Source organism: Asterias amurensis, chromosome 6 (assembly GCF_032118995.1).
Source record: "Asterias amurensis chromosome 6, ASM3211899v1".
NCBI classification, from domain to species: domain Eukaryota; kingdom Metazoa; phylum Echinodermata; class Asteroidea; order Forcipulatida; family Asteriidae; genus Asterias; species Asterias amurensis.
The window spans coordinates 23359060-23382829 of record NC_092653.1 but is presented as its reverse complement, the minus strand read 5'-3'; the positions used below and the strand labels follow the sequence as shown (position 1 = coordinate 23382829).

General features: G+C 40.7%; 3 protein-coding genes across 7 annotated transcripts in view; 1 reads left to right on the top strand and 2 right to left on the bottom strand.

The window, feature by feature from the left end:
* Positions 1–4840, bottom strand: part of LOC139938207 (uncharacterized) — a 91395-nt gene extending 86555 nt beyond the window's left edge. For all 3 annotated transcript variants that reach the window (XM_071933608.1, XM_071933606.1, XM_071933607.1), the window contains exon 1: positions 97–4840. In XM_071933608.1, coding sequence (XP_071789709.1) covers positions 97–3997 — 3901 coding nt within the window. In that variant the 5' untranslated portion in view covers positions 3998–4840. The remainder of the gene's footprint in view (positions 1–96) is intronic.
* A 4030-nt stretch (positions 4841–8870) lies between these two features.
* LOC139938499 (tubulin delta chain-like) lies at positions 8871–11385 on the top strand. Of its 3 annotated transcripts, none has more exons than XM_071934062.1 (3): positions 8871–9013; positions 9882–10835; positions 10973–11385. In XM_071934062.1, exons 2-3 carry the CDS (start codon positions 9935–9937, stop codon positions 11371–11373), a joined length of 1302 nt encoding a protein of 433 aa, XP_071790163.1. In that variant the 5' UTR covers positions 8871–9013; positions 9882–9934; the 3' UTR covers positions 11374–11385. The 3 variants fall into 3 exon arrangements, with proteins under 3 accessions (XP_071790163.1, XP_071790162.1, XP_071790164.1); XM_071934061.1 differs by having other exon boundaries at positions 9815–10835; XM_071934063.1 differs by lacking the exon at positions 8871–9013 and adding an exon at positions 9471–9498.
* A 3600-nt stretch (positions 11386–14985) lies between these two features.
* Positions 14986–23151, bottom strand: LOC139938498 (A-kinase anchor protein 10, mitochondrial-like). The gene is made up of 12 exons (XM_071934060.1): positions 22992–23151; positions 21667–21918; positions 20048–20602; positions 19427–19525; positions 19111–19195; positions 18641–18764; positions 17838–17974; positions 17258–17402; positions 16385–16653; positions 15753–15841; positions 15517–15563; positions 14986–15190 (listed from the first exon to the last, which is right to left on the bottom strand). The coding sequence occupies exons 1-12, from the start codon at positions 23014–23016 to the stop codon at positions 14993–14995; spliced, it is 2025 nt and encodes a 674-aa protein (XP_071790161.1). The 5' UTR covers positions 23017–23151; the 3' UTR covers positions 14986–14992.
* Positions 23152–23770: the final 619 nt, after the last annotated feature.

Below are 23770 nucleotides of genomic sequence, written 5' to 3'. Positions count from 1 at the left end.
AAAGTTTGATCCTTGATGATTGTGGGCCGTTTTAGCATTGGAGTTGGTGTCATGACGCAAACCAGTCCCAAGGAAAGACAGTCGAACTGTCCTTACCTTTAGTGTTCTTCCGGGTGTTCTCCCAAGGCACTTCTGGTTCCTTAGGTTGTTCATTCGGCAGATACCACGTCGAGTCCTCCTCTGCCATTAACACATTCACATCGACTTCTCCTTGCACCATCGTGGACGGACCAGTCTTTTTGGCAGGGTTAACCCCCGGTGGTTTTTTCAGGGCATTTTTCAAAGGCAACGGGCGTGAGTCATTCAAATTGAATTGTTGTCTCTGCAATTGAATTTGGGCCTGCAGAATTTCAAGCGGGTGGATTTCTTCATGAGCGCTTTTCTCGCTATTCGCGTCCGTCGTGTCGCTGGATGTCGACACGGGGTTGGACACCGAGTCCCCCGTAGAAGACACAGTTCCGTGCGACGTTTTCAAGGATTTCATTTGCTGATTTGAGTAAGTGGCCAGTTTGGATTGGTCGATATTATCGGTTTGGTAACACTGATTATTTCGAGCCATTAGCCCACCTTGTGAAGAGTAGGACCCTGTTGATGCAGTTTCATTCATGGATTGCTGTGACGTTAAAGACGACGCTGGAGAATGATGGGACTGGTTCACACTCGTCAGCTGACTAAATGAGTCAACAGCTTCTTGGTTCGTGACAGACATAGTGGTGTCGGGAGAAAACACACTGTCTAAAAAGTCTTGCGTAACGCTGTCACTATCAACCGAGGGCGTTTGTTGGCTAGTTAACAAACCAGGCATTAGCTCTGAACTCGTATATTTTGAGTCATTTGTCCTCCATGAATTTGACATCATGTTGGGAGTGTGAGTGGCTGAGCGGTTCGGACTTTCCTCAACCAATGGCATCTGTCCTTCGCTCATTGGTGTGGAGACATTTAGATTGTCAAGTGAATTGGGATGGTCCAACGACTCCACACTAAGCGGGTTTTGGGATGATTTTTTTCTCCCACGCCTTTTCTTGGGGCCGATAGTACTGGCTGTGGTCATGTCAGTGACTTCATCAGACTTTTTGCGCTTGCCCTTTTTTCTTGGTTTCTCTTCCGGTCTCCTGGTGTTCATTTGCATGGGTACACTTTGCTCAAGGAAATCACTGAACTGTGTTTGGTAGTCTTGTGGTACATTGGATGTGTTGTAGGGAGGGGATCCAAATGACTCACCCATTGAAACTAATGGTGGGGAGATATTCTGCCCGTTTGCGTTAGCTGGAGAATACATCTGGTCAGTTATTTGAGTACCGTAAGAAGTTTGATTCTGAGGCGTGGAAACGTACTTTTGTCCCATGCCACTACCTGGGTTATCCATATAAGATTTCATTGCAATGGGGCTGTGAGTAGTAGGGGTGAGTTTTGGAACCGAGTTATCCATATCAGCGATCATATTACGACATGCAGCAGATAAAGCAGCAATGCAATTCTGCCCACCCATAGAGGAGCTACTTTCATTATTGTGAATCAAGTATTCCATGTGTTGAGATGTTTTTGTTCCATCATCTTTTTTCTCTTTGAGCGACTGTGTCAACCGTTGGAGTTGCTGTACTGCATTTTGCGATTCTTTTCCCTTCTCTTGTGAAGGAACTGGGGCAGGAGCCGGGGCACTTGGATTCTGATTTGTTTGGGACAAAGTTCGGACAGGGCGGGTGGAGTTTGAGTCAGGAGAAGTTTGTAGTGTATTACCTGCGGTAGAACTGGGTGTGGATGGTGCAGACAGAATCACGGCACATGATTCCTGCACTGTAGGCTGCTGGTTTGTCAGTTTTGCGCTGTGGTTCGTTGTTACACTAACAGGTGGAGCAGTAGCAGCCTGGGTTTGATAACTTTTCCCTTGAACTGCAGTTTTACCGTTTTCAGACGAATTTGGTCCCTGGTTGGTATACATTGTCTGCCCCATGTTCCCACTTGCAGTGCTTGGATAATGGGGATTTCGAACAGTTTGTCCAAGGTTTGGGACGGTTTCTTGCGATTGAGAAGTTACCCCAACTGTCCCAACACTACCTGGAAATTCATCGGCCATCGGGTCCCTTGAAAGACGAGCTAATTTCTCCAACTCGGCGCTGAAAATCATATTTCTCCGAATATCTGCCTCCGACTGAACTGGATCGTTCTGCTGAATCTGATAAGCAGGGGGGCAGTTTGAATGGCTCATTACATTGGAGTTGTTAACCGAACTATTGAACCGCTGTTGACCCTCGGGATAAGTGTGGTTAAAGCTTTCTTGACAGCCAACTGCTGTCTGCATGGATGTTGGGCTAAATGCATCAGGTTTAGTTCTGTTATTATAATACGACAGATTGGCACTGCCAGTGGACGAATGACCAGTACCGGTAGTGGTCTGTTGATGGGTGGGTGGTTCAAAAGGTCTTTGGTTAGTGTTTTGCATGGACAAACTGGTCGGCATTCCCACACCCGTATGTGCTGATGAAGCACTGCTCACAAATCTCCCATCGAGTGAACGCATTCTGTCGTGTCGTGTAGCCCCACCATATTGGTCATAATGTTGGTACTGTTCATGCACGTTATGAGCCACTGCGGAATTACCACTGTTTACCGAATTCTCAGAATGATTATAGTTCCTATATAGCATATTCTGGGCATTTTGAGCTTGAGTAGGCATTGGTCCATAGTGTCTTAATCTTTGAGATGAACCAGCAACATTGGATTGGCCCATGGCTGTGGCTTGTGAATCCGCAACATTTTTGTATCCTACAGTTCTCATATGACCAACTGGCATTTGACTATAAGACATGTTTTGTCTTGACTGCTGGCTCATTCCTGAAAAAGTTTTTGAAAATTTATTACTTGTCGTCATGGAAGTAGAGGTGGGTGTGCACATACCAGTTATGTTAGTTGCTGAGGAGTAGTGATTTGCAGTCATTTCAGCATTGGAAGACGTGTATCCAGGCAGTCTTGCATTGGTGTATTGCATTCCTTGCATGGTTGCCGTATTCTGTGTCCCATGCTGATATTGGGGGTACATACTGCTACTTTCCCCCGACTCAACGGAATGTGTCTTTGCCATGGAAGAATGGGATGGAAACTTTTGCTGCACTGGGTAACTTGAATCTCCCCAGCCTTCATTGCCACTACCCATAGCAGCTGTTGGGTAGGTTTGTTTTTTCACAGTTCCTGATGCATAAGATTGTTGGTAACTGTTAACTTGCTGCCTCCTGTTCATTTGCGCAGTTGCCGCCATATTTGCTGGAACGGCGGAGTCTAATTCTGGAAAGTTTGTCTGACTGTAGCCACCAATGGAATATGATTGACTTGTTGAAGGAAACTGAGTCAGGGAGTTCTCAGCATATGGTGTTCCTGTTGGGTAGGAATTTGCTCGTGCATAACTCTGGGTAGCTGCATTGTTTTCCGCAGCAGGAACCGACATTCGTCTTGTCATACTGTCAGTAGAATAGTCAGAGTTTAGAGAGTGTTGTTGTACTGAAGTGTTGTTGATCCCGTGCACACCTCGAGTTTGCCTGTTATAAGATGCACTGGGCATGTATTGGTTGTTGTAGGCATGTGACCGAGTCATCTGACTTCCAAAGCCCTCTGCATTGGAATGATTCTGTCCATATTCATTGTAAGCCATATTAGTGGAATTTGTAGTCATCATAGTTCTGTTCGGTGTGATGTACATTTGCCCATCGATTCCACCACTAGAATTATTCCCACCTGAGTTCAGCAAGCCACTGTCCAAAGCAGTGCATTCAAATCCTTTCATACTGTCCACGGTGCTTGCTGTGCTGCTGTATGAATTGAAGCCCGAGCTAGCATCCATACCTCCCCCGTGGTACGACTGAGCAACACGGGCCTGGTAGCCTCCGGCGCCTGTCACCGACCGCACGCCGAAGTCTGGCCCACAAATGCTGGGGTTACCGGTCATCACCGCGGTGTTGTGCTGCTGATCGTGCGGGGCAGACTGCAGGTGATCCGGGGCAAACATCACGCAAACGAGCCGTCACGCGGCGCCGATCCCCGGCAGTGTATGTCCCTTGGCCATGGTTGTCAGAAATTCCGAAAGCTTTATCAGCCGTAATAAAATTCCCATTAGGCAACGTGAAAATCGGTTGTAAAGCAATCACTATTATCTAGAGTTCACACTTGATCTGTGCTGCATAGCAATAATCAGCCGAGTACAGTTGTTATCCAAAATTCAAGAAGCTTTTCGTGTGAGATCATGATGCGATAAATTGTCCCCACACACCGTGTGAACCACGTCGAGTTACAGTTTTTTCACGAGAGAAAACGTCTCACAAACATTGCGAAATTACAAGTATTAGCGAATTGTCACATCATTTAAACCATAGTAACCGTTTAAGATAAATGTTAGGTTCACCTTGGATGAACTTTTCAACTTTCACATGGCGCTTTCAGTCACTTTTAAGCAGGTTTCTGCACCGAGTTTTCCACAGCACCGAACACCGAACAGCGGTCCTTGCATGCACCAATATCCGAACTGTCAATTATGTTCACTAAACGGTCAATCGTTGGGAGTTGGTGCACAATGAATGTCACGGAAAGTCGATAGTCACTCAAGCACGATTGTGCATACACACACATCAACAAGTTTCAGTTCCACTGGTTTTCCTGTGTATTTCTCGACGATTCTGGATTCAAAAGCTTTACGGAAATGTTCTTCTGATTACGTGTCCCAAATATGCCGACAATTGAACAACAATTTCCGCAGGAAAATCTCGCATTCCATCAGTGGCATCTAAATGAAAAAGTTCCCACACAACTTGCGTTCGGTCAATTTGTACAACGCACAGTTAGTTGTAGTGCGTACTTTCGGTGGGCATTATTCTGTACATAAATTGTATATCGTCTGCAATCAGCCTGTCCATTGTGCGTGCACAAAACGCCGTGCGCATGTATGAATTTTTAATATTAGAGTCTTCCATTTTGTTGATAGGGGGTTATTGAAAATCTACTTCTTGTTGGCAAAGAGCTAGACTTTTGGTTATTTCTATGATCTACATGTTTTCCTAAATAATTGTTTATGTATAAAGATGGACTTCAAAAAAGCAAAAATATATTCATGTAAGGAAAATGCACCGTGTGTTTAGTGTCAATGAGATATTGAATAGACCCTTTGTTTTAATAGAATCACCCGAGTCTGGAGGAATGGGGGCTGGTCATTATAAAAGTTCAACTCAATTTCGATACGCAATATTTGGACAGCGCGATAATGCCTAATTACACATCAATGTCCCTCTATCTGAAGTGGGAGGGATTTTTTGAGCCCCGGGCGTCAGTCATGCCAGGCCAAGAGGGCATCCCGTGTGAACAGATGATTGGCGCTGGCTCAGCTTGTTTCGGTTCGCACCAAATAGAGACGAATGATTTTTATTGGCAGCCATGTTATTATGGGACATGTTTAGGGCCTTTTATCTCCATGAACACATGCAGATTTTGAAGTGTTTTTGGGGGTTTTGTTTTACATCTTTTTCGGACTACTTAAAAAATTAAATATAAAAATTGTCAGGAACAAATCCATTTACTGAAACATTCATTATAGGGACATGTTATTCATCTTCAATAACACATAACAATTTTAACAGATAATCTTCGGGTTGTCTTTTTAACAAAGTATCTTTTTTGTTTAAAAAAAAATCAATATGGTTCAAACAATATAATAATACAAATCTTATAAAGAGTTGGTATCTTGAAAACTATTCACTGTGCTATGGCCAAGGGGAAATTGATGGTAGGCTTGACTGAAGGGGTATGTTTTAAGATTGGATTTGAATGAATAAATGTCTGGTTGTGATGTAAAGGGTGGTGAGAGGTAGGCCATTCCACAGGCAGGGTCTGCAACTGCAATATCACTAGCCTATGGTCATAACTGCGTGGTGAACCATACTCTATGGGTGAACTAACCAACATAAAATTAGGCTTCAGTTTATCTAATTGTTCATAGCATAATAATCTTGGGAATGGTCTTAATTAAACTAAACAACTTAAAGTTTGGAACACTTTTCATTGAAATGATGTAACAATGGCTTTTGGAAAAATAAAACTCCTGTGAAACATTTATAAGTCAACTGGATCTTCAGGAAGATACTTATATTTCTTCATGGCAGCTTTGGGCACGTGTTCAAATAAATAAAATACACCCATTTTTTTTTTTAACATAGCAACCGTTTAGCTGTCAGAACATCAAAATGATTCTCACCGTATGTCCCATTTATACATGGTAGGTCTATATATGCAGACTCCGTGGCGAAAACGGGCATAAAGTGCAACTGTTAAAATACTGAGGCGTGTGGGCAGGCCATGCTGAAAAAGCTGTTTACAAAACAAAGCCCGGCATTCCATAACTACGAGATGCTAAAAATAATCCCATTGGTCTCTATGGAGGATGTCGACTATGTTGGCCAAGAAAACAAAATAGTTTTAAAACCCCTGCATACATTCGCCCTTGTCATTAATATTTTTAACAAAGGGGCCGAGAAATTATAAGCGAAGTATATAATTTCCAGAGTCCTGAGGGATTTTCGGTGGCAAACGTTGATAAATTTTGACGTTGACGTGCGGGTAGAATGCATCCGTTCGGGATGGGTGGGAACCAGTGCGAATTGGAGAAACGAGCCCGACCAGCGGTTAGGGTCTATATGGGACGGTCCGTTCCTATGGGAACAAAATGATACTAGATTTTGTTGCAGTTCAAATGCCAAGTGACGAAGGGTTTATAGACTACCACAAGTTGCTAAGCTATTGTCCCCATAGTCAAAACTGTCGGATAGTATCATTTTGGTGAAACATGAAAACTGCGCTTAGCAGATAGGCCATAAAACAGTTCTGGCTAAGTTTATTGATTTATATTTAAGTGGAGGCCTTGCTAGTTATAAGGTATATCTTACAATTGCGTTAATTAAACCACTGACTCAACAATAACAGGAAAATATCGTGGAGCCAAGCGCAATATACGCACGCAAAAAGAGAAGAATAATACAGGAATCACAATCTTAAACAGAAGAGTAAAACTGAAATAAATTAATTTTTTAATTTACAATAAATTAGCTGTTGCAAATTGCTTACCAACCAAAATGATTGTATATTTAAAAAATAATAAATAATAATGACGTTTCAGCCCTAGCAGAATCTTTCTCGAAGGCTAAATGACAACACAGTACATGAACAGGTGAATTTAATTTAGTTTCGTCTTTCGGAAACATAGTTTAAGATAAGCAAAATTAATGATTCATTTATTCGTTTTTGTGCCCAAAACACCACCCATGATCCCAGTCAACAATGGTCTGCAAGCAACAATATGCACGACACTTCTTTATCTTTGAGCCAGACAATACTGTCTGCCATGTCCTCAGTCAATTAGCAGTCCGAGCTTGATGAGCAGTGACAATAAGCTGTCAATCATGACGCCATGTTATCTACTCTTAATTGGGCGTGTCTTGACAATGGCTTTAAGGGATTGGATACGATTACCACCCTGACTCTTTCTAACAAGCCGCTATAAACTATGGTTAAATAAATGGGTTGTATGGCTTGTCGGACATTGATTGACAGGAAATGTTTTGCGCATGACTTCATTACGTGTATAGGCCTCCATAGTAGGCAAGACATCATTACGCTCGTCGTATATTATCGTCTTCTTATTCTATGCAGTTACCACACGTTCTCTCGTACCTATTCAATGTAAAACACAGACCAAAGAGCATGTGGTTTTAGCGTTAGCTGGAAATCCCTATTCCAGATGAACTTTGTTGAAATAAAATCATAGGGCCTACCTCCTCAACAACAACGAGGCAAGACTTGATTAGCTAGTATATAAACCGTCTTGAATTTGAAGAATTTAAGGAAAACCTGTACTGGACAGTTTTAATATGCTACAAAGTAAAATCTTGCCTTTCTCCATGGTTAAATTAACCCTTATTATTGCAGGTGTAGTTATATTAGACCGTGATATCAGGCCTGGGTGATATAATTGTGCCTTTGATGATACAAGCATAATAATTATTGGCAAACAGACTATGAGAAAGATAGCTGCATCGCGGTTTAAATTGTCCGTTTGTAGAATAACAAGCGATGGCAGCCATTTTGAAAAAAATGCTCGTTGTTCTACCGGTATCATTTTAAGAGATAAAAATACTAGCGTACAGATGGTGTTTTAGCCAAATAACTTTCTATGCTTGTTACCAAAGGGCGAAACGATTTCCCCAAAACGTTCCAAACCTTCAAAATTCAACTGCACGATGGGTTGATTCAGGGGCTGCACTTTGATGAATGCTTTCCAATGGGATCATGCATTCGTCACTATAGTCCAGCAGTGTTCAATTCAGTTACCATAACAATTTTTTCTTCTTTGGGGGGGGGGGGGGGGGGTTAGAGTTCAGAAAATGATTCTAGCACATTGCTATTATTTGTCATTCAAAATTAACGTAACGTTTTTATTAAAGTTTGGACCTAGGCAGCATTTAAAGTTCACACCGAATTTAAATTGCCAAACGGATCTGCTTAGCATTGTGATTATACACCCTCTGTTTGTTCTTATTATTGATAATTGCGGACACTCAACTCCGTAGGTCAACTTGAACCATGAGCAATTAAGGGCCTTGATCTTTAAGGTGCGGGTAAAATGAGGGAATGCTGATCGATGAAGTAGATATGTGTGATATATCCCCCTCGTTGTCCAGTCACAGAAAACATCATCAAGTAAAATGATGCTAGCGACTTATACAACGTCTAGATTTTATCCTCCACTAAAGTTGAGGGCGGTGTGTGGGCAGGAAAAAAAAGCCACAGAAACGACAACAGAGGGCGCTATGTTAGATTGTTACTTGGGTTGCAGAACTAACTAAAAAGAAGTAAACACGCCGTCGTGTGCACCGAACCAGTTGGACAGTTTTAGAACACTTTTTCAGAATTGCGACCAAATGTAGCAAACACCAGCTTCCCCAACTAGTTGTTCATCATCCTTTCTACTTATTATGTATAGAAGGTATGTTATGTTTGATAAATTGAGACTGGCTACACGTAAACTTGTCTTTTCGGTTACTGTGAACGGTATTGCCCAGAATACGGACAAATCAAAAGCATGAGTGAAACTGAGATTGAGAGGAATAACTCAGTTCGAGTAAATTAATTAGACACTAATTTTATAACGAATGAAAAAGTGGTGTCAGTGTTGTACTTTTTGTAATGTACTATAGTGTGCAGTGTTATAATGTTAATTGTTAGTTTTAATTTGTTTGCGAACTTTGTGTAATTTGTTAACTATTTTATTAATTGCTTAGCTTTATAAAAGAAACACCAGTACAGAACTACAATTACAAAGTTATAACTAATAAATCTAACTACTATAGTTATTAACTTATTCAATACTATTACAAAGTGACAGAAAAACACACAAATTAATTTCCTGATTTCTCATAGCTGAGCAGTCTAGCGATGGAACAAAAGATTTGTTTGCTGAGTCATCACAATGTGGGTTTGTTTGTTTCTTTGTCACTTACTGTATGTCCTTTATTTTAAAAGTTAACTCTAAGTTAGAATTGCTCATTGGTAATATCCTCACTTATGGACTGTCAAGTAACAAAGGAGAAGTAGCTAGTTTAGTAGTAGAAGTAGGATTTTTGTTTGTATCTAACCTTCAGCAAATGGAGCATGTATTTTAAGTAATCAATAAAGTACACTGAAGTACAGCACGTAAAGCACTCCCCGTCCCATTTGTTTCTGAAACGTTTGACACTAGTTGTGTTAATCTAATTTTGAAATTTGTTTCCTTTTTTTTTTTTTACAGACAGCTTGTTATCTTTTAAAGAAAGTTGATTTTTATAAAGTGCTCGTCATAATGTCTGTTGTAACAGTGCAGCTTGGGCAATGTGGCAACCAAGTCGGTCATCAATTCTTCCAGACCCTTATGTCTGACATCAACAGTCAACATGAGAAGCCTTCTAAAAAAACAGCTTATCACTTGGACAGCCTCAGACGTTTCTTCCATGACCCTAAAGATGAATTTCTCCAATATACAGAGGGAAAGACACCTGGAGTAGCCCCATCTGCTAGAGCAGTTTTAGTTGATATGGAAGGAAAAGTTGTGCAGAATGTCGCTGCACAAGCACATAGGTCAGGATCTTGGAAGTATGACAGGAAGCAGATGTTCTCAAAGAAACAAGGAGCTGGTAACAACTGGGCCGATGGGTTCCATGGACAGGGTCCCCGGGTTGAGGAAGAGGTCTTGGAGCGAGTGCAGAGAGAGGTAGAGAGGTGTGATGCTTTTGCTGGGTTCCTGACCCTCATGAGTGTTGCTGGGGGCACAGGATCAGGCGTTGGAACCCGCATCACCCAGGTGCTCCAGGATAACTACCCCAATGCCTTCTTGTTCAATCACCTGATCTGGCCACATGGTACTGGGGAAGTCATCCTACAGAACTACAATGCCATCCTCTCACTTGGACATCTCTACCAGTGTGCTGATGCTGTTCTCATAACCCATAATGACAGCATTCGGAGGATCTGTGGCCAGTACATAACTGCTAAACAAAACATCTCTTTCCTAGACATGAACAAAGTCATTGCACAACAGATGAACATGGCCTTGCAACCAGCATCGCTTTTGTCTGACTTCGCCAATCCAAAGCATCCTTCCTCTTTTGGACACCTACTAGAGCATCTTGTTCCACACCCGGACTACAAACTCCTGACAATGCGGAGTGTTCCACAAGTCTCGGAGGCTGCTTTGGCATTCAGCACATTTAACTATCCAAGCCTCGTCACAAGGCTCAGGCAGATGCTGGTGACAGGCTCTGTTATGGAAGAAGGTAAAGCATGTTGAAATCTTGAAAAGTTTGCACGACTCGCCCCTAATAAGATGCCCTTCGCCATCAAGCATTTCAAAGCTCACATTCTTTTACGGAAAATAATAATGTAACAGATTATTTGTAACTTTTCTTTGCAGGGATCAACTGGCAAATGAAACTACCATCAAAACCATCTGCATCAAGTGAACACAATAAATCCATTGCTGCCTTGCTCACCATTCGGGGGAAGGACTCGGGACTGGTGGACACCACAGGGTTTAAGAACAGAGCCCTCTATGCCAACTGGGTGCCAGGTTCAGCAGCTTTCGCAATGCAATCAAACGAACAACCTTTTAATGGGTTAGAGAAGACAGCAGGCCTGTTGAGCAACTGCCAGACCCCTATTGAACCCTTGGACAGAGTGTTAAGCAAAGCATGGAGTATGTTTGCCATGAGGGCGTACGTACATTGGTACACCAGGCACGGTATGACTGAAGAAGAATTTATTGACTGCTTTGCAAGCTTGGAACAAGTTGTGCACAACTATAGAGAACTCTAATTTTCAAGCGTTGCTTTGTTGAACCAACTTAATAATGGACCTTAATTGTGTGTTGATGTCATCTTGCCACCATCTTATTAGCTCTAGGAAAAACGGAAACGCAAAAGCCAAGTATTTGCTGCACACTGGATGACCTCTACGAGGAGGTGCCCCATTGCATGCAACGACTTAATGTGCGCGAGGTCGATTAAATATGTATCGCCCTAAAGTGTAAATCACAAGGGTTTTTCGGAACATGGGGTTGTTGGAAAATAAGGGTGACAGACAGGACACAGAGAAGTCACCAACTGGGAGGTTTCCACACAGGGTGTTCCTAAAGAAGAGCTGACAAAATAAATAAAGGCAGATACAAAGTGATGATTTGTATTCATTTTAATTTTATTTTGGGTAGACCATTTTAATATCATAGGCCTATTGTTTATCTTTATCTATCTATGCTGTACATGTACAAAACCTGTTCATTTTGGGTTGATCACCATACACAACATCAATGTACTCGAACAAGTCAGTCAGAATCTGGGGAGGTTTACACTGTGGAAGTACATTGCATACGACACTTTCACATGTTGGGCCACACATTTATATGTACTTATATTAAGGGACGTTTCCAAAGCTATAACACATGTACAAAGAGTGGGTTTCATATTCATTTATCAAGGGAAGCATGGTTCACAACTTGGTACATCAATAAAGGAAGGGCATACCATGTGACCTCATAAAGCAATACATTTTTCCTTACAAAAGGGCAATGTCAATTTGTATTTGAACATTTTAAGGGGCACTACTTCAACACAGACTGCCTCTATGAAGTACCAGGCCTGCTGAAGTTTGTAAAAAAAATGTTTTCATGAGTCGTGCCACTTCAACTATAGACTCATTTTGAGACTTTAAGAAGAGCAATGGTGGATCTAAGGAGAAAGGGTGTGTCCCTGCCCCAAAGTAAGTACGTCAAGTACATAAGTATACACCATCCTTATTTTCCCCACCCCATGACAATTTCTCTGGGTCCACCCATTTAGCAGAAGCAAATTTGCTAAGCATCGTTTCCTGCTTAACAGCTTAATGAAGTTGGGACCAACTTGGTCAAGTTTCCCCATTATACAAATAATAACGACATATGCACTGTAAACATTGGATTTAAATTTGCATTTTGAGGGCTGCTTTACAAAAATTATTTATAAGCAATCATACAACTTGTAGACCTCTGGGGATGCTAGTTGGCAGCAGGCTTATAACTGTACCAGGTAAATCCATTCAGCCTCACTACCTTTGGCACTGGGGCTATCGATACCTCTTGTCACTAACCCCTACTATCGGCTCCGAAAAGTGACTGGTTTGCAAGCAGGCTTGTTAAAAACTGGTGAGCGTTGGTATGGTGCTTGTAGGAGGCTTAGTACACACGTTTCAAAATACAATTTTTTTTACGCAATTCCCTCCAAAAGTAATCATGTTTTTCACTGTAAATTGCATACAGTTAGTTAGACATATCACACGATCAAAGATAAATGATAGGGGACCAGTTGCTATATGACTTGATGTCTCTTTTGCCGGCAATCATACATGAGTGCACCCGAAGAGTGGATCGGCCCCAGTCCTCAAATGGGCCATGTATTGACAGTTTTATTATTACCAATATGAGGGGTTGTGAGATGGATATGTACGTGTGCTCGGACCTATAGTAAAAAAAATAGAAATTTTACCTGGTAATTCTGCTGCCAACTATAGTCCCAAAGTTCCTATCAGAAACACTTTGGTGTAGGTTGCTTGCTATAACTCACAATAAACTAAGACAATTGTATTACATGTCATTTGGTTGTGACACAACGAAAGCATAATGAAAGCATGAACTTTCCATTCACTTTGTATATAAGCTTTCAGTATTAAAAATGGGTAACATTAAAACTCACTACACTTTGGTCTGTTATCAGCTTATTAAGTTGTATAAATAACTTGTTTTTTTCCACAAACAATTATAAGCAATTTTCATCAATAATTTAAAACACACAGATTATTAAATGCAGTGTGTGTTAAGTTTAGATAATATTTTTTTAAATTTACATTTACAGTAATCTTTTAAAATAAGGTAATTTTGTATCAATTTGGCAAGTATTTTATTCTTAGTTGATTTTCTTTGCAGTTGGAATGAATGATAAGTTTTTCAATGTTGTCTTGAACGTGTTACTTATTTGTTTTTTTAAAGACTTTGAAGATTTCAATAGCGTGGCTTGGGTGCATGCAAAAGATATTAAGCTACTGCCAGATGTGTGAAACAAGTGACAATGGCTCTGGCTTTGTCCATTGGTGTTTTTATGCAAGAAACATCGAGATACAGGGTTTTTCTGCTGACACAACGATATTGTCAAATTTGTTGGCATTTGTAGTGCAAAACACTAAGTTTACATGGTTTTAATTAGCAGTTTGAGATAATTGCATGGTGTCATTCTGTATTTGACTTCAACTGCCTGTTACACATTGCATTAAAGTTTGTAGAATTTGGAAACCACTCGAATACCGAACTTTGTTACCGCTTGACAAAATTAATATTTGGCCACGTTTTAGTAATGGTCTTTTGTGCTTCAAAACAGTTACTAAAACAGAATACTCAAATCTGAATATAAGTGTTGTATTATTTCCAATAAGGGGGCAATATCTTGATGCCTTACAGAACAAATTATTTAACAACCAACTGTGTAAATCAAATATTAAATTCTTTCACTTCAACAATTCAATTCACAATACATACAAAAATTAAAAACATATTTCTTAAGTTTGTATTGTTGTTTTTAAAAGATTTTTGACACATTCCATCACGAAAATTCACAACAATTTGAAAATAATTATTCCTGTTTGGATGGAGTTGTCTCAATTACCTGCAAATGTCAATTCACATCAGGCCTTTGATATATTTTCGCTTTTAAATTGACTTGTCAGAACATCATCATTTGAGAGATGTCTTGTAAATCACATTGGCATCTTGCATCAGGAATAAAGATAACCATTTTGGTTTACCCAACAATGTGTGATACATGTAAGCACTGTATACTCAGTACTTTCTATCAAGAGTCCAGCAGTATTACTTGGGTAGGATTCAACTTGCAACCTCCGAATTCTAGAGCAGATAAAAGCCACTAGGCCCTCAAGCATGCCTGGTGACGAAAAACCTTTTTGAATCCTGTTACTGGCAGTAGGAGCATGATCAATTTTAACTTTAATTAAACAATTCAAGTTTTTTAGCATATAAGTACAACATTGCAGTGTTGGGACAAAGAGTAAGTGTGAATTCTGGTCAAAACTAGAACTCCTTGAGATTCTCTCTAGGCCAAACGAGTCTCTGATACAAGAGAACAAGTATGATATAGTGAGTACCAGTGACAGAACTACAACTCGTGAGTTTCTCTCGAGGTCAAACGAGTATGAGGAATGTTAGTACTAAAGCTTCAATTTGAGATGCTCTCAACCTCCAATGAGTAGACTCTAAATGGTAACTAGTAGCTGTGACTTTGCTTGACCTCATCAGTATTGCTCCCATAGAGGCCTGAGTCATATCAAGTGATGTCCTAGTTACCTTTTAGAGTACCATTCCAATGAGGGGGTGCTCACCTCCTAATTATTAGTATTGTCATGATGATGACTGCTCACTGATCTCATTGAACTTCACCCTTGGACTGCCGTGGGGTAGGCGGGGTGCAGACGCCACACCCCTCTGGGCACTGCTGGGTCTGATGGACGGGGAAGGAGGTGGAGTTGACGTCCCTGTCTGCATGTTGACGTCGTTGATGATCATTTGTGCTATCTTGAGTGCCATTTCCTCTTTTGTCTGCAAAATAATATATACCAAGAATTATTTGGTGTGTAATTCGTCGGAGGGGTGATCTCATGCATTAAACTAAAGCTCTGGTTGCACGATCATTGGGATGTGGGTTCAAATCCCGTTCACGAAACTTGTGTCATGAGCAAGACACTTGAAATGATCCAATAAAACAGACATTGAGATGCCCTATTAATAAGGTAAGCTGCCTTGCTCTTACAATAATGAAGTATCATGCCTGCCAAAACACAATATTAGTATTAAACTTCTAATAACAAAACAAATATCGAGACAATTCAATCTTACAAAATAAACAAGGCAAGCAAAATACATACCGCTTCCTGGTCGCCTTTTACTAGTTTCTTGAAGGAAAACTTTGAACCTGGTAAGAAAGGAACATCAAATGAATATGATTTTATATGGGAATTTCCATCAGTCGTACAAAACAACTTAAAGGCAGAGTACATCTGTGGTTTTTGCAACCATTCTATTGTTTTAATCCTGTATACATGTAGATGGTGATTTTCATAAAATAAAATTTATATACTGACAAATAGGAGAGAGAACTAACCTGAGGATTTCTTGTTTATGGCTTCTGGATCCGGCTCGTACTCGGGGACAAACTGTCCTAAATGATTCACCTTACCAAACGTCATCATCCTAGATGGAGGAAAAAAAACGCATCTCAATAAATGTACATTTAACAAATGTACATTTAACTCTTACATTGGTCAAAAGCAACAGAGGGAGCATTATGCTGAATGCGCTCAAGTTTATAGTGGCCAGGTGGTTTCCTTCGCTGCCTTACACCTCTGTGAACCCAGTTTGAATCCCGCCTTAGACCAAAGCCTTGCATGTGGATTGGTATTTTCAGTCCCCACCCAAGTGCTTGATTTTTCCCTCATTGGGGTTTTCTTCCAACACCTAAAGCTGAAAATTTCATCAGGCATACTGAGACTGTTACTCAGACTTTCTCATTCTCAAGGGAGCATACCACCCACCTGCTTATATAAGTGCTATGGTGTTACCACAACACTGACTCATTCTATTAGGTTCCCATTTATACACCCAGGTTAAGAGAAGCAATTATGGTTAGGTTTCTTACTCAAGGGCATGGGTTATGACTGAAAATCAAACCCACACTCTAATGATTCATCCATCAGAATTTTAGTCTGATACACAAGACCTCTCTTTGCCACTTACCCAGGGTCTGGTCTCTGCCACAACAGATCTGGGTTCGAATCCAGGCTCTCAATGTTCATCTCACTCTCTTCAAACAACTTCTTGACATTGCCCTCCGCTAGGAGAGTATTGCGGGATTTGGGCTTGTCCTCCGCCCCGATGCCTGCCACTGCGCCACCCGCCACTGACAGGTCAGAGTTTATTGAGGCATGCTCGCTCTTGATTGTGTTGATGAGTTCGGTCAGGAAACGGTAGTACAGCTCGCTCTGGATGAACCCAGGAAAGTAAACCTGCAGGAAACATTTTGAAGAATGTCAACATAGGGCTCAAGTTTAAGAAAATCTACACTAGTTCTTAGAACTTTCATTAGACCAGGAATAGTTTATTAACAAGACCTGAAATGCTTTATTTTGATCTATCTTCAAGAGAACTTGTAGTAAACATTATTAAATCAACATAATAAAACATATTATAGCAATAATAACCAGTACTTATATACAGGTATCTCATAAATTGATTATTTCAATGATCAGTAAGCAGAGGTAAGTTTGAATTATGAGACTCATTTTTGATGTCAGGGTTTACAAGGCGCTGCAGCGTATTCTACAATCAAATATGCCAGAAAACACAGGGAGAACCCCCTTCTATTTACAGTATGTTTACAGAGTTATGCCTTAGTGCATTACAAAACAAGGGACAATCTTAAAATCCCATCAAAAAGAAAAAGCACCTTATGAGTGCTTACTTGAGGACACAAGGGCCACAATTGGGAACCAAACTCACACTCTCGACCATGACACTCCACAAGTATGTCTTTGTGTACAGTCGACTAAAGGGTTAGGGTTAAGTTTAGGGTTAAGGTGATTCTTTGATAAGGAAAGGGTGAATACTTACTGTTTCCAAAGTGGTGTATGCTTTCCGCATGGAAGTGGCAAAGCAGTCTGGTAAGGGACCGTCCTCCCGGCAAATGTTAGTCTCCACCTCCAGCCGTATGGAGTCCGCAAAGCCTATCGGGCATGTGGCTTGCAGTGAAAAATATCTTTGGAGGGACAAAAGTGCGAGTTGGAAAGTCTGATTTGTAGTGTTTTTATTGAGATGAGACAAAACTAAATGACTTCAACTTAAGGTCACTGTGGTCCAGTGGTTAGACTGCAGGACTTGCAATCACGAGGTTTTGGGTTTGAATCCTACCAAACTAACTGCCGACTTACAGTGACTAGAACTCATATGTAAGTATTGTCGTCAAGTTACTGAATCAAAATTAGTTTGATTTGTGCAATTCATAAACCAATGTTTGTATGAGAGAGATTGGTTGTTGCCAGATTGGTGTTTATATTCCCTTGTGGGAGTTTACTGAGTTGCTCAATATTTGTCTGTTGTTAATTTGGTGTCTCTGTACAAAAGGTGTACCAATGATTGTGGTTGTGCACAAGGGGGGTTGGGTAGTAATACATAATAGCAAGAGATAACTCACTGATCATATAGCACCATGGCATCACTCTGTGCTTCTGCACTATCATACTGCCCTTGCTGAGATAGAAGATGCTTCTGAAAGTTCTCCGCTGCTATCCAGAACTGTAATAGATGCACTGCACCCTCCTGTTCCATGTACTAAGACAAAGATGAAACCGAAACCCATTCATGTTAATCTACACAATATATATCATAACTTAATATAAACAAATTGCATTACATGTTGCATTTCAGAGGTAAACCCGATAATTGTCCTATGAAGAAATAGTACGGTTGATTAAAAGCTCTAAGAAATCTTAAGTAATTCACAATCATTTTGTGCTGAACAAAGACAAATTCACTAGAGCGTGACTTGAAACTGTAACCATTAGTTTTTATGTGCCTGTACTCTATCAACTGAGCTATCTAGCCCTAAAGGTTGGCGTTCTCCCTATTTTGACAATATCCTTTTTTTTGTTTAAGGGGACCAGTCAGAGTTTAGCATCCGAGTTAAGAGTCTGCACACACATCTTTTTATGATCAAATAATAAACGTCAAGGGAAACTGACTAGGTAAATTTTAAATGATTTGAGGTTGAACCAAGAAACTTGACACGAGTGTGATTTGAACCAAGGACCTCCGAATTGACGTGACTGCGATCTACCAACAAAGCTATCTAGCCCTATGTTAGCGTTCTCCCTATTTTGTCAGACGCCGTACAAGTCGTAAACTGCCGTGCAGTCAGAGATCACACCCAAGTTTACAATACACCTGGGAAGCGACTTTTTATTTCAGACATCTTCTTACTAATTTCTTTTTACGTACCTCCATGAAGTAGAAGGTTGCTGTGTCATTGTACAGTATATCAGCGAGGTACGCCTTACCAGTCGTTAAGACATCAATCTGATATTTACAGTGGAACTCACTCCTGAGAAACCGCTGGAAAAAACTGCACAAGAAAACATAAAAAATATGTTCCATTTCAATCAACTACAATTTCTCCCTATGCAGGGCCTGAATTTTACACTGGAGCGCAGGCCCAAGGCCATGAGTGATTTTAGCATCAGGCCAGTAAACTCATGACTAGACAGTTATGTTTACGTGCTCAAATGTTGGCTATCAGTCCGAAATATGTAATTCTGTTGATTGTTGAAAAAAGCTTAACCGAGTTATTTTAGCTTCATGAACATTGGGCCAGAGGATAAATTTGGGACAAAATTAATGTCGGCATAATGGCTGAAACTAAAGTTATTATGTAAAAGTGACTGTTTATAGGAAATCATTTCAATACTCACTGTGTTTCCATGGATTCAAAGACATAATTTTGTGCCACTTTGAAGCAGTCAGGGTTTAGCCATCCCTCTTGCGGACACATTTTTGCTGCAATACAACACAAAAAAGTTTACATTACAATCAAATGGGAATATTTACCGGAAGGGTCTGTTATAATACCGTGTGTGTCTTGCTAATCAACACAAGTTAAAAGAACGGGAAGCAAACACACGCTCTAACAAACTCAGTAATACTCAGTCCAACAGAATCAGACAAAACATGCAGCTGGCTTTTGATAGCTTGGGGTGGGTAGAGATATTAGGAAAAGATGTACTTTACCAATGACTTCTATTCTGATTTCATCTGTGATTCCAACGGGCAACATAGCATTCTTGCATAGATACCGGGTGAAGATATTCGAGGCATCCCTTTCAACAGCTGCAGAACAGAAAAGAGTAAAATGAAACATTTTCAACATCTTTAAGACAGGGTCTCCTTAAAGGCAGTGGACACTATTGGTAATTACTCAAAATAATTGTTAGTATAAACCTTACTTGGTAACGAGTAACGGGGAGCTGTTGATAGTATAAAACATTGTGAGAAACGGCTCCCTCTAAAGTGACGTAGTTTTCGAGAGAGAAGTAATTTTCCTAGAATTTGATTTCAAGACCCCAGATTTAGAATTTGAGGTCTCTAAATCAAGCACCTGAAAGCACACAATTTCGTGTGACAAAGTGTTTTTCCTTTCATTATAATCTCGCAACTTTGACGACCAATTGAGCTCAAATTTTCAGAGGTTTGTTATTTTATGCATAATGTTGAGATGCACCAAGTCAGAAGACTGGTCTTCCCATTGACTTTAAGATTTTCCAATGGAAGTACCCTTTGTAAAATGAAAATGGCCCTTTCAACAAAGCCTGTTGAATTACTCTTTATCCCTTTTCAAGAGTTGTTTATTACCTGTCCTTGGATCTACCCCTTTCCATGAGTTGTTTCTCTTGTGGCCAGGATGCTCCGTTGAGGTCACAGTAGGCTTCGTTGTAGCTATCTCAACAACCGAGTCCGACTTTGCCCACGAGTGTGTTTTAATGCTGGTCTCTCCCGTTTCAATACCCAGTTCTTTATTCTCAGTTCTACTGTTATTGTTTTGTCTGAGCTGGTCCGGATTCTGGAGTTCTGAATTCGGACTGGAATTAGGAATGTTTGTGGTGATTTCCGGGACGCAGAAATGACTTTCGAGAGCCGGCGGGAGGGGTTCACTGGCAGGTTTCCCAGGGGGAGTCTGCTCCGATAGGGTACCCCGAGCCTTCGTTATAGACTCGCTGCGAAGCCGCGACCAGGATGCCGTTGTGAAGCTCTCGGTCGCGAGCCAGAATTGGACAAGGTGGGCCACGTTCTGGGCCTGCATGAACTGGATAAAGTAGGGGAGGGCGCCATTGTCGTGGAGTACCTCTGGCAGGGTGCGACACAGGCGAGATTTAGTTTCCAGCTCTGAGTTGACGGCTTGTTTGGTACCTGATTACATCAACAAACAGAGGAGTAAGCAGGGCTCGAAATAACCCAAAGCACACACAGCAACTGCCGTGGTGCCCTGTGCTTTTGCCGTGGTGCCCTTTGCAAAGTTCCAATACAAATTTTAATTTTCCTCATAGAGTTGCCCCTTACCAAAAGAAAATTGCTTTGCCCCTTCAAGAACAAAAATCAGGGCCTACATATCCATAGTCATATAACTTTATACAAAAGTGCAGGATGGGTACAATCTGAAAGCTCACAGTTGCAACATTCATGGACCCGAAGAACAATTACAGTGGGTGTCTTTACTTCATGTACAGCTGTAGCCTTGGTTCCATTTCGACATTAATATTTCATCTCAACATTTTTTTAGATTATGTCGCCTAATGGGGGTCGAAATTGCCACTAGCCCGCTAGGCCGGGACTACCAGATTTACAGCCGGGCTATTCATTTTTCCAGTTCGATAGCCCGACGGGCTAGTGGAAAAATAATGCAAAAATCATCATCACAAACAATAAAGAACTATGTTATTGGTGTATTGTAAAGTTTGAGCCGTGACGCGAGACATGATGTGTCTTTCGGGCTACCAAAATCTAATCAGGGCTACTAAAAATTATTGGTCACTAGCCCTGCTGACTACCATGGAAAAACACTTAATTTCGACCCCTGTAACCGTGGATGTACAGTCTTATCTTAATCCACCCCACAAATTATTTTCAACACCTACAATTTGTTTCACATTTTCCCCATGTTTCACATTTAACCTGAGCACTCATTGTGAGAACTGACTCCCTCTGAAGTAATGTAGATTTTGAGAGAGAGGTAACTTCTCACTGAGAACAGGCATCTAAAAGCACACAAATTTGTGCAACAAGTGTAATTTTTCTTTCATTATTTTCTTGCAACTTTGATGACTAATAAGACCAAAATTTTCACAGATTTGTTATTTTATGCATAGATATGTTGGGATACACCAATTGAGAACTGAGTGTTGACAATTACCAAACGTGTAAAAATTCTTTATTAATTGAAAAATAAACATTGTATGCACAACCGGACTCTATACCTGTTCCAAGGTCTCCATATTTGCTATCCTCATCGCTGAACTCTCGCTTCAGAACAGGTTCCTTTCCAAGACTGCTTTTCCTCTGCTCACCAGGCTGGTCATTTCTGATTTGTGCTAAAGCGCCCCCATTTGGTAGACTCGTACCAGTCTCTACTGGTCTTCTTTGGGTTGGATACGGTGGGGGTTTGGAGGTGGCAGTTTGTGGAGTTGCTTGGGAGTGCTGAGGTGTTTTGGCTGGTGACTGCCTCTTCTCTGCACAATGGAAAAAGTAATTTTATGTTTTAGCAAACCAGATTTACTGGATTTGTAAGAACAGTGACTGCTTTCCTTTGTATAGGCTATGAAAGCATAGCAAAATGCTACACAAAGTTTCAGTTGCTACAAAAAAATCATCATAACTTACTATTAAAGAAACAAATATTTAATTAGTATTTAGTGTGCACAAAACCTCAAGTATAAATGAGTGAATGAAACATGTTCAGTCTATATCTTGCCATGTCAAGACAGCACTGGACCTAAGTGGACCCAAGCTCTGGTGCGTTCAGCAGCAGAGTATGGGTTTGAATCCTGGTCATGAAAGACACTTGTGCACTTGATGAGCGAGCAGGACGATGGGAGAGTAGTGCATTTTGCTAAAAAAATACCAAAAACAAGGGCCAAGGCTAGAGTCCTAGTGGATGCATACATCCTTACATGAAAGATTTCCGTATCCTCGGATTATCTGCCATCACTTTTTCACAATTTTTACCAAATTGTTTTGGCAAAGGTCAACTCAAGTCAAATGAACATCTCATTTTTAAAGTAGATTTGGAATTAGATAGATAGGACTACTAATTTATTTCTTAACGAATAAAAGTGGTGGCAGAATACAGAATTTCCCCCTTGATTTTTGAATCCTAATTCCAAGGCTACAGCATTGCAAAGGCAAGCCCCCCAAACCCAAGGCCTAATTTTTCATTAACACAATTTTTATTTTTAGCTAAAATTAAAACAAGAGACACATATTTTATTGTAAAAAGGTAAACATTAAACAATACAAACATTAATTATAAAAATAACACCAAATCTCATTAGGTCAGAAGACAATAACTTCCTGGACGGACAATTGAGCATGGTTTGTTTTCTGTCTCTGGACCTAAGCTCTTCTTCCATGACACAGTTACAGAGACTAATAAGAGGGCAACTGGCAAGGTGGCAAGTGGCAGGGGATCGAACCCCGTGGAACGAATCCGGTGGAACGTCCGGCGGAATAATAAGGTCTGGGAAAAACAAACACTACGAACGTTCTTCGCGGGGGAGAAAAAACAGCTATTTATTTCACTCACCAGATTTCTTCTTGAAGAGAGGCATGCTTCAAGATTCCTTCGACATGTCAATCGTCTACATAAAAATAACTGTGCTCGATGAACCGTTATTTGCAAAGAGTGACTTTGTATCAAAACACAAAACCCCCATTATTCTGAGACGGACTTTTGACACACACCTCCGCCGGCTAGGTAATTTAATGATGTATGATGGGAAAAAATCTGCACAAACACATGGAAAGTACGGTGTCACCGAAAGGGCATCGTGATCACTATTTTTTTGTTTTGAGAGAGGGCGCTATGTGTGGGCGGAAGCGGGGGTGGGGGGATGCCAATGTTTAATTTAATAAAATATTGATCGATGAATTTCAATAAGTCAGTGGCATCAGTATTGATCTACTTGGGAATTCAACTGCATCTTTTGAATAGAGTATCGTTCAATTATTATTCGTATGGTTCTTATTCTTTTTTTTTTTTTTTTGGGGGGGGGGGGTAGGTGATAGGGGAGGGCAAGCAAGGGCAACATTCATAAACATGTGTGGGGTATCGATGGGTTATTTAATGGAACTGTCTTTTCATGTCTCAAACCTCTCGCTTGTACTTTTTGAACTAATTGTTTAATAGTTTTTGGAAGGGGTGATTAAACCATGGAGCATAGATTAAATAAGACCATCTATTCATATCAGCAGATTATGGGCAATTATACCAAAGAGAAAGGACACACCTGATCTGTTTGCTATAGGTCAGGAGAGACAGTACTATGTAGAGTTGTGATGACAGCAGAAACATACTAGGGGGGG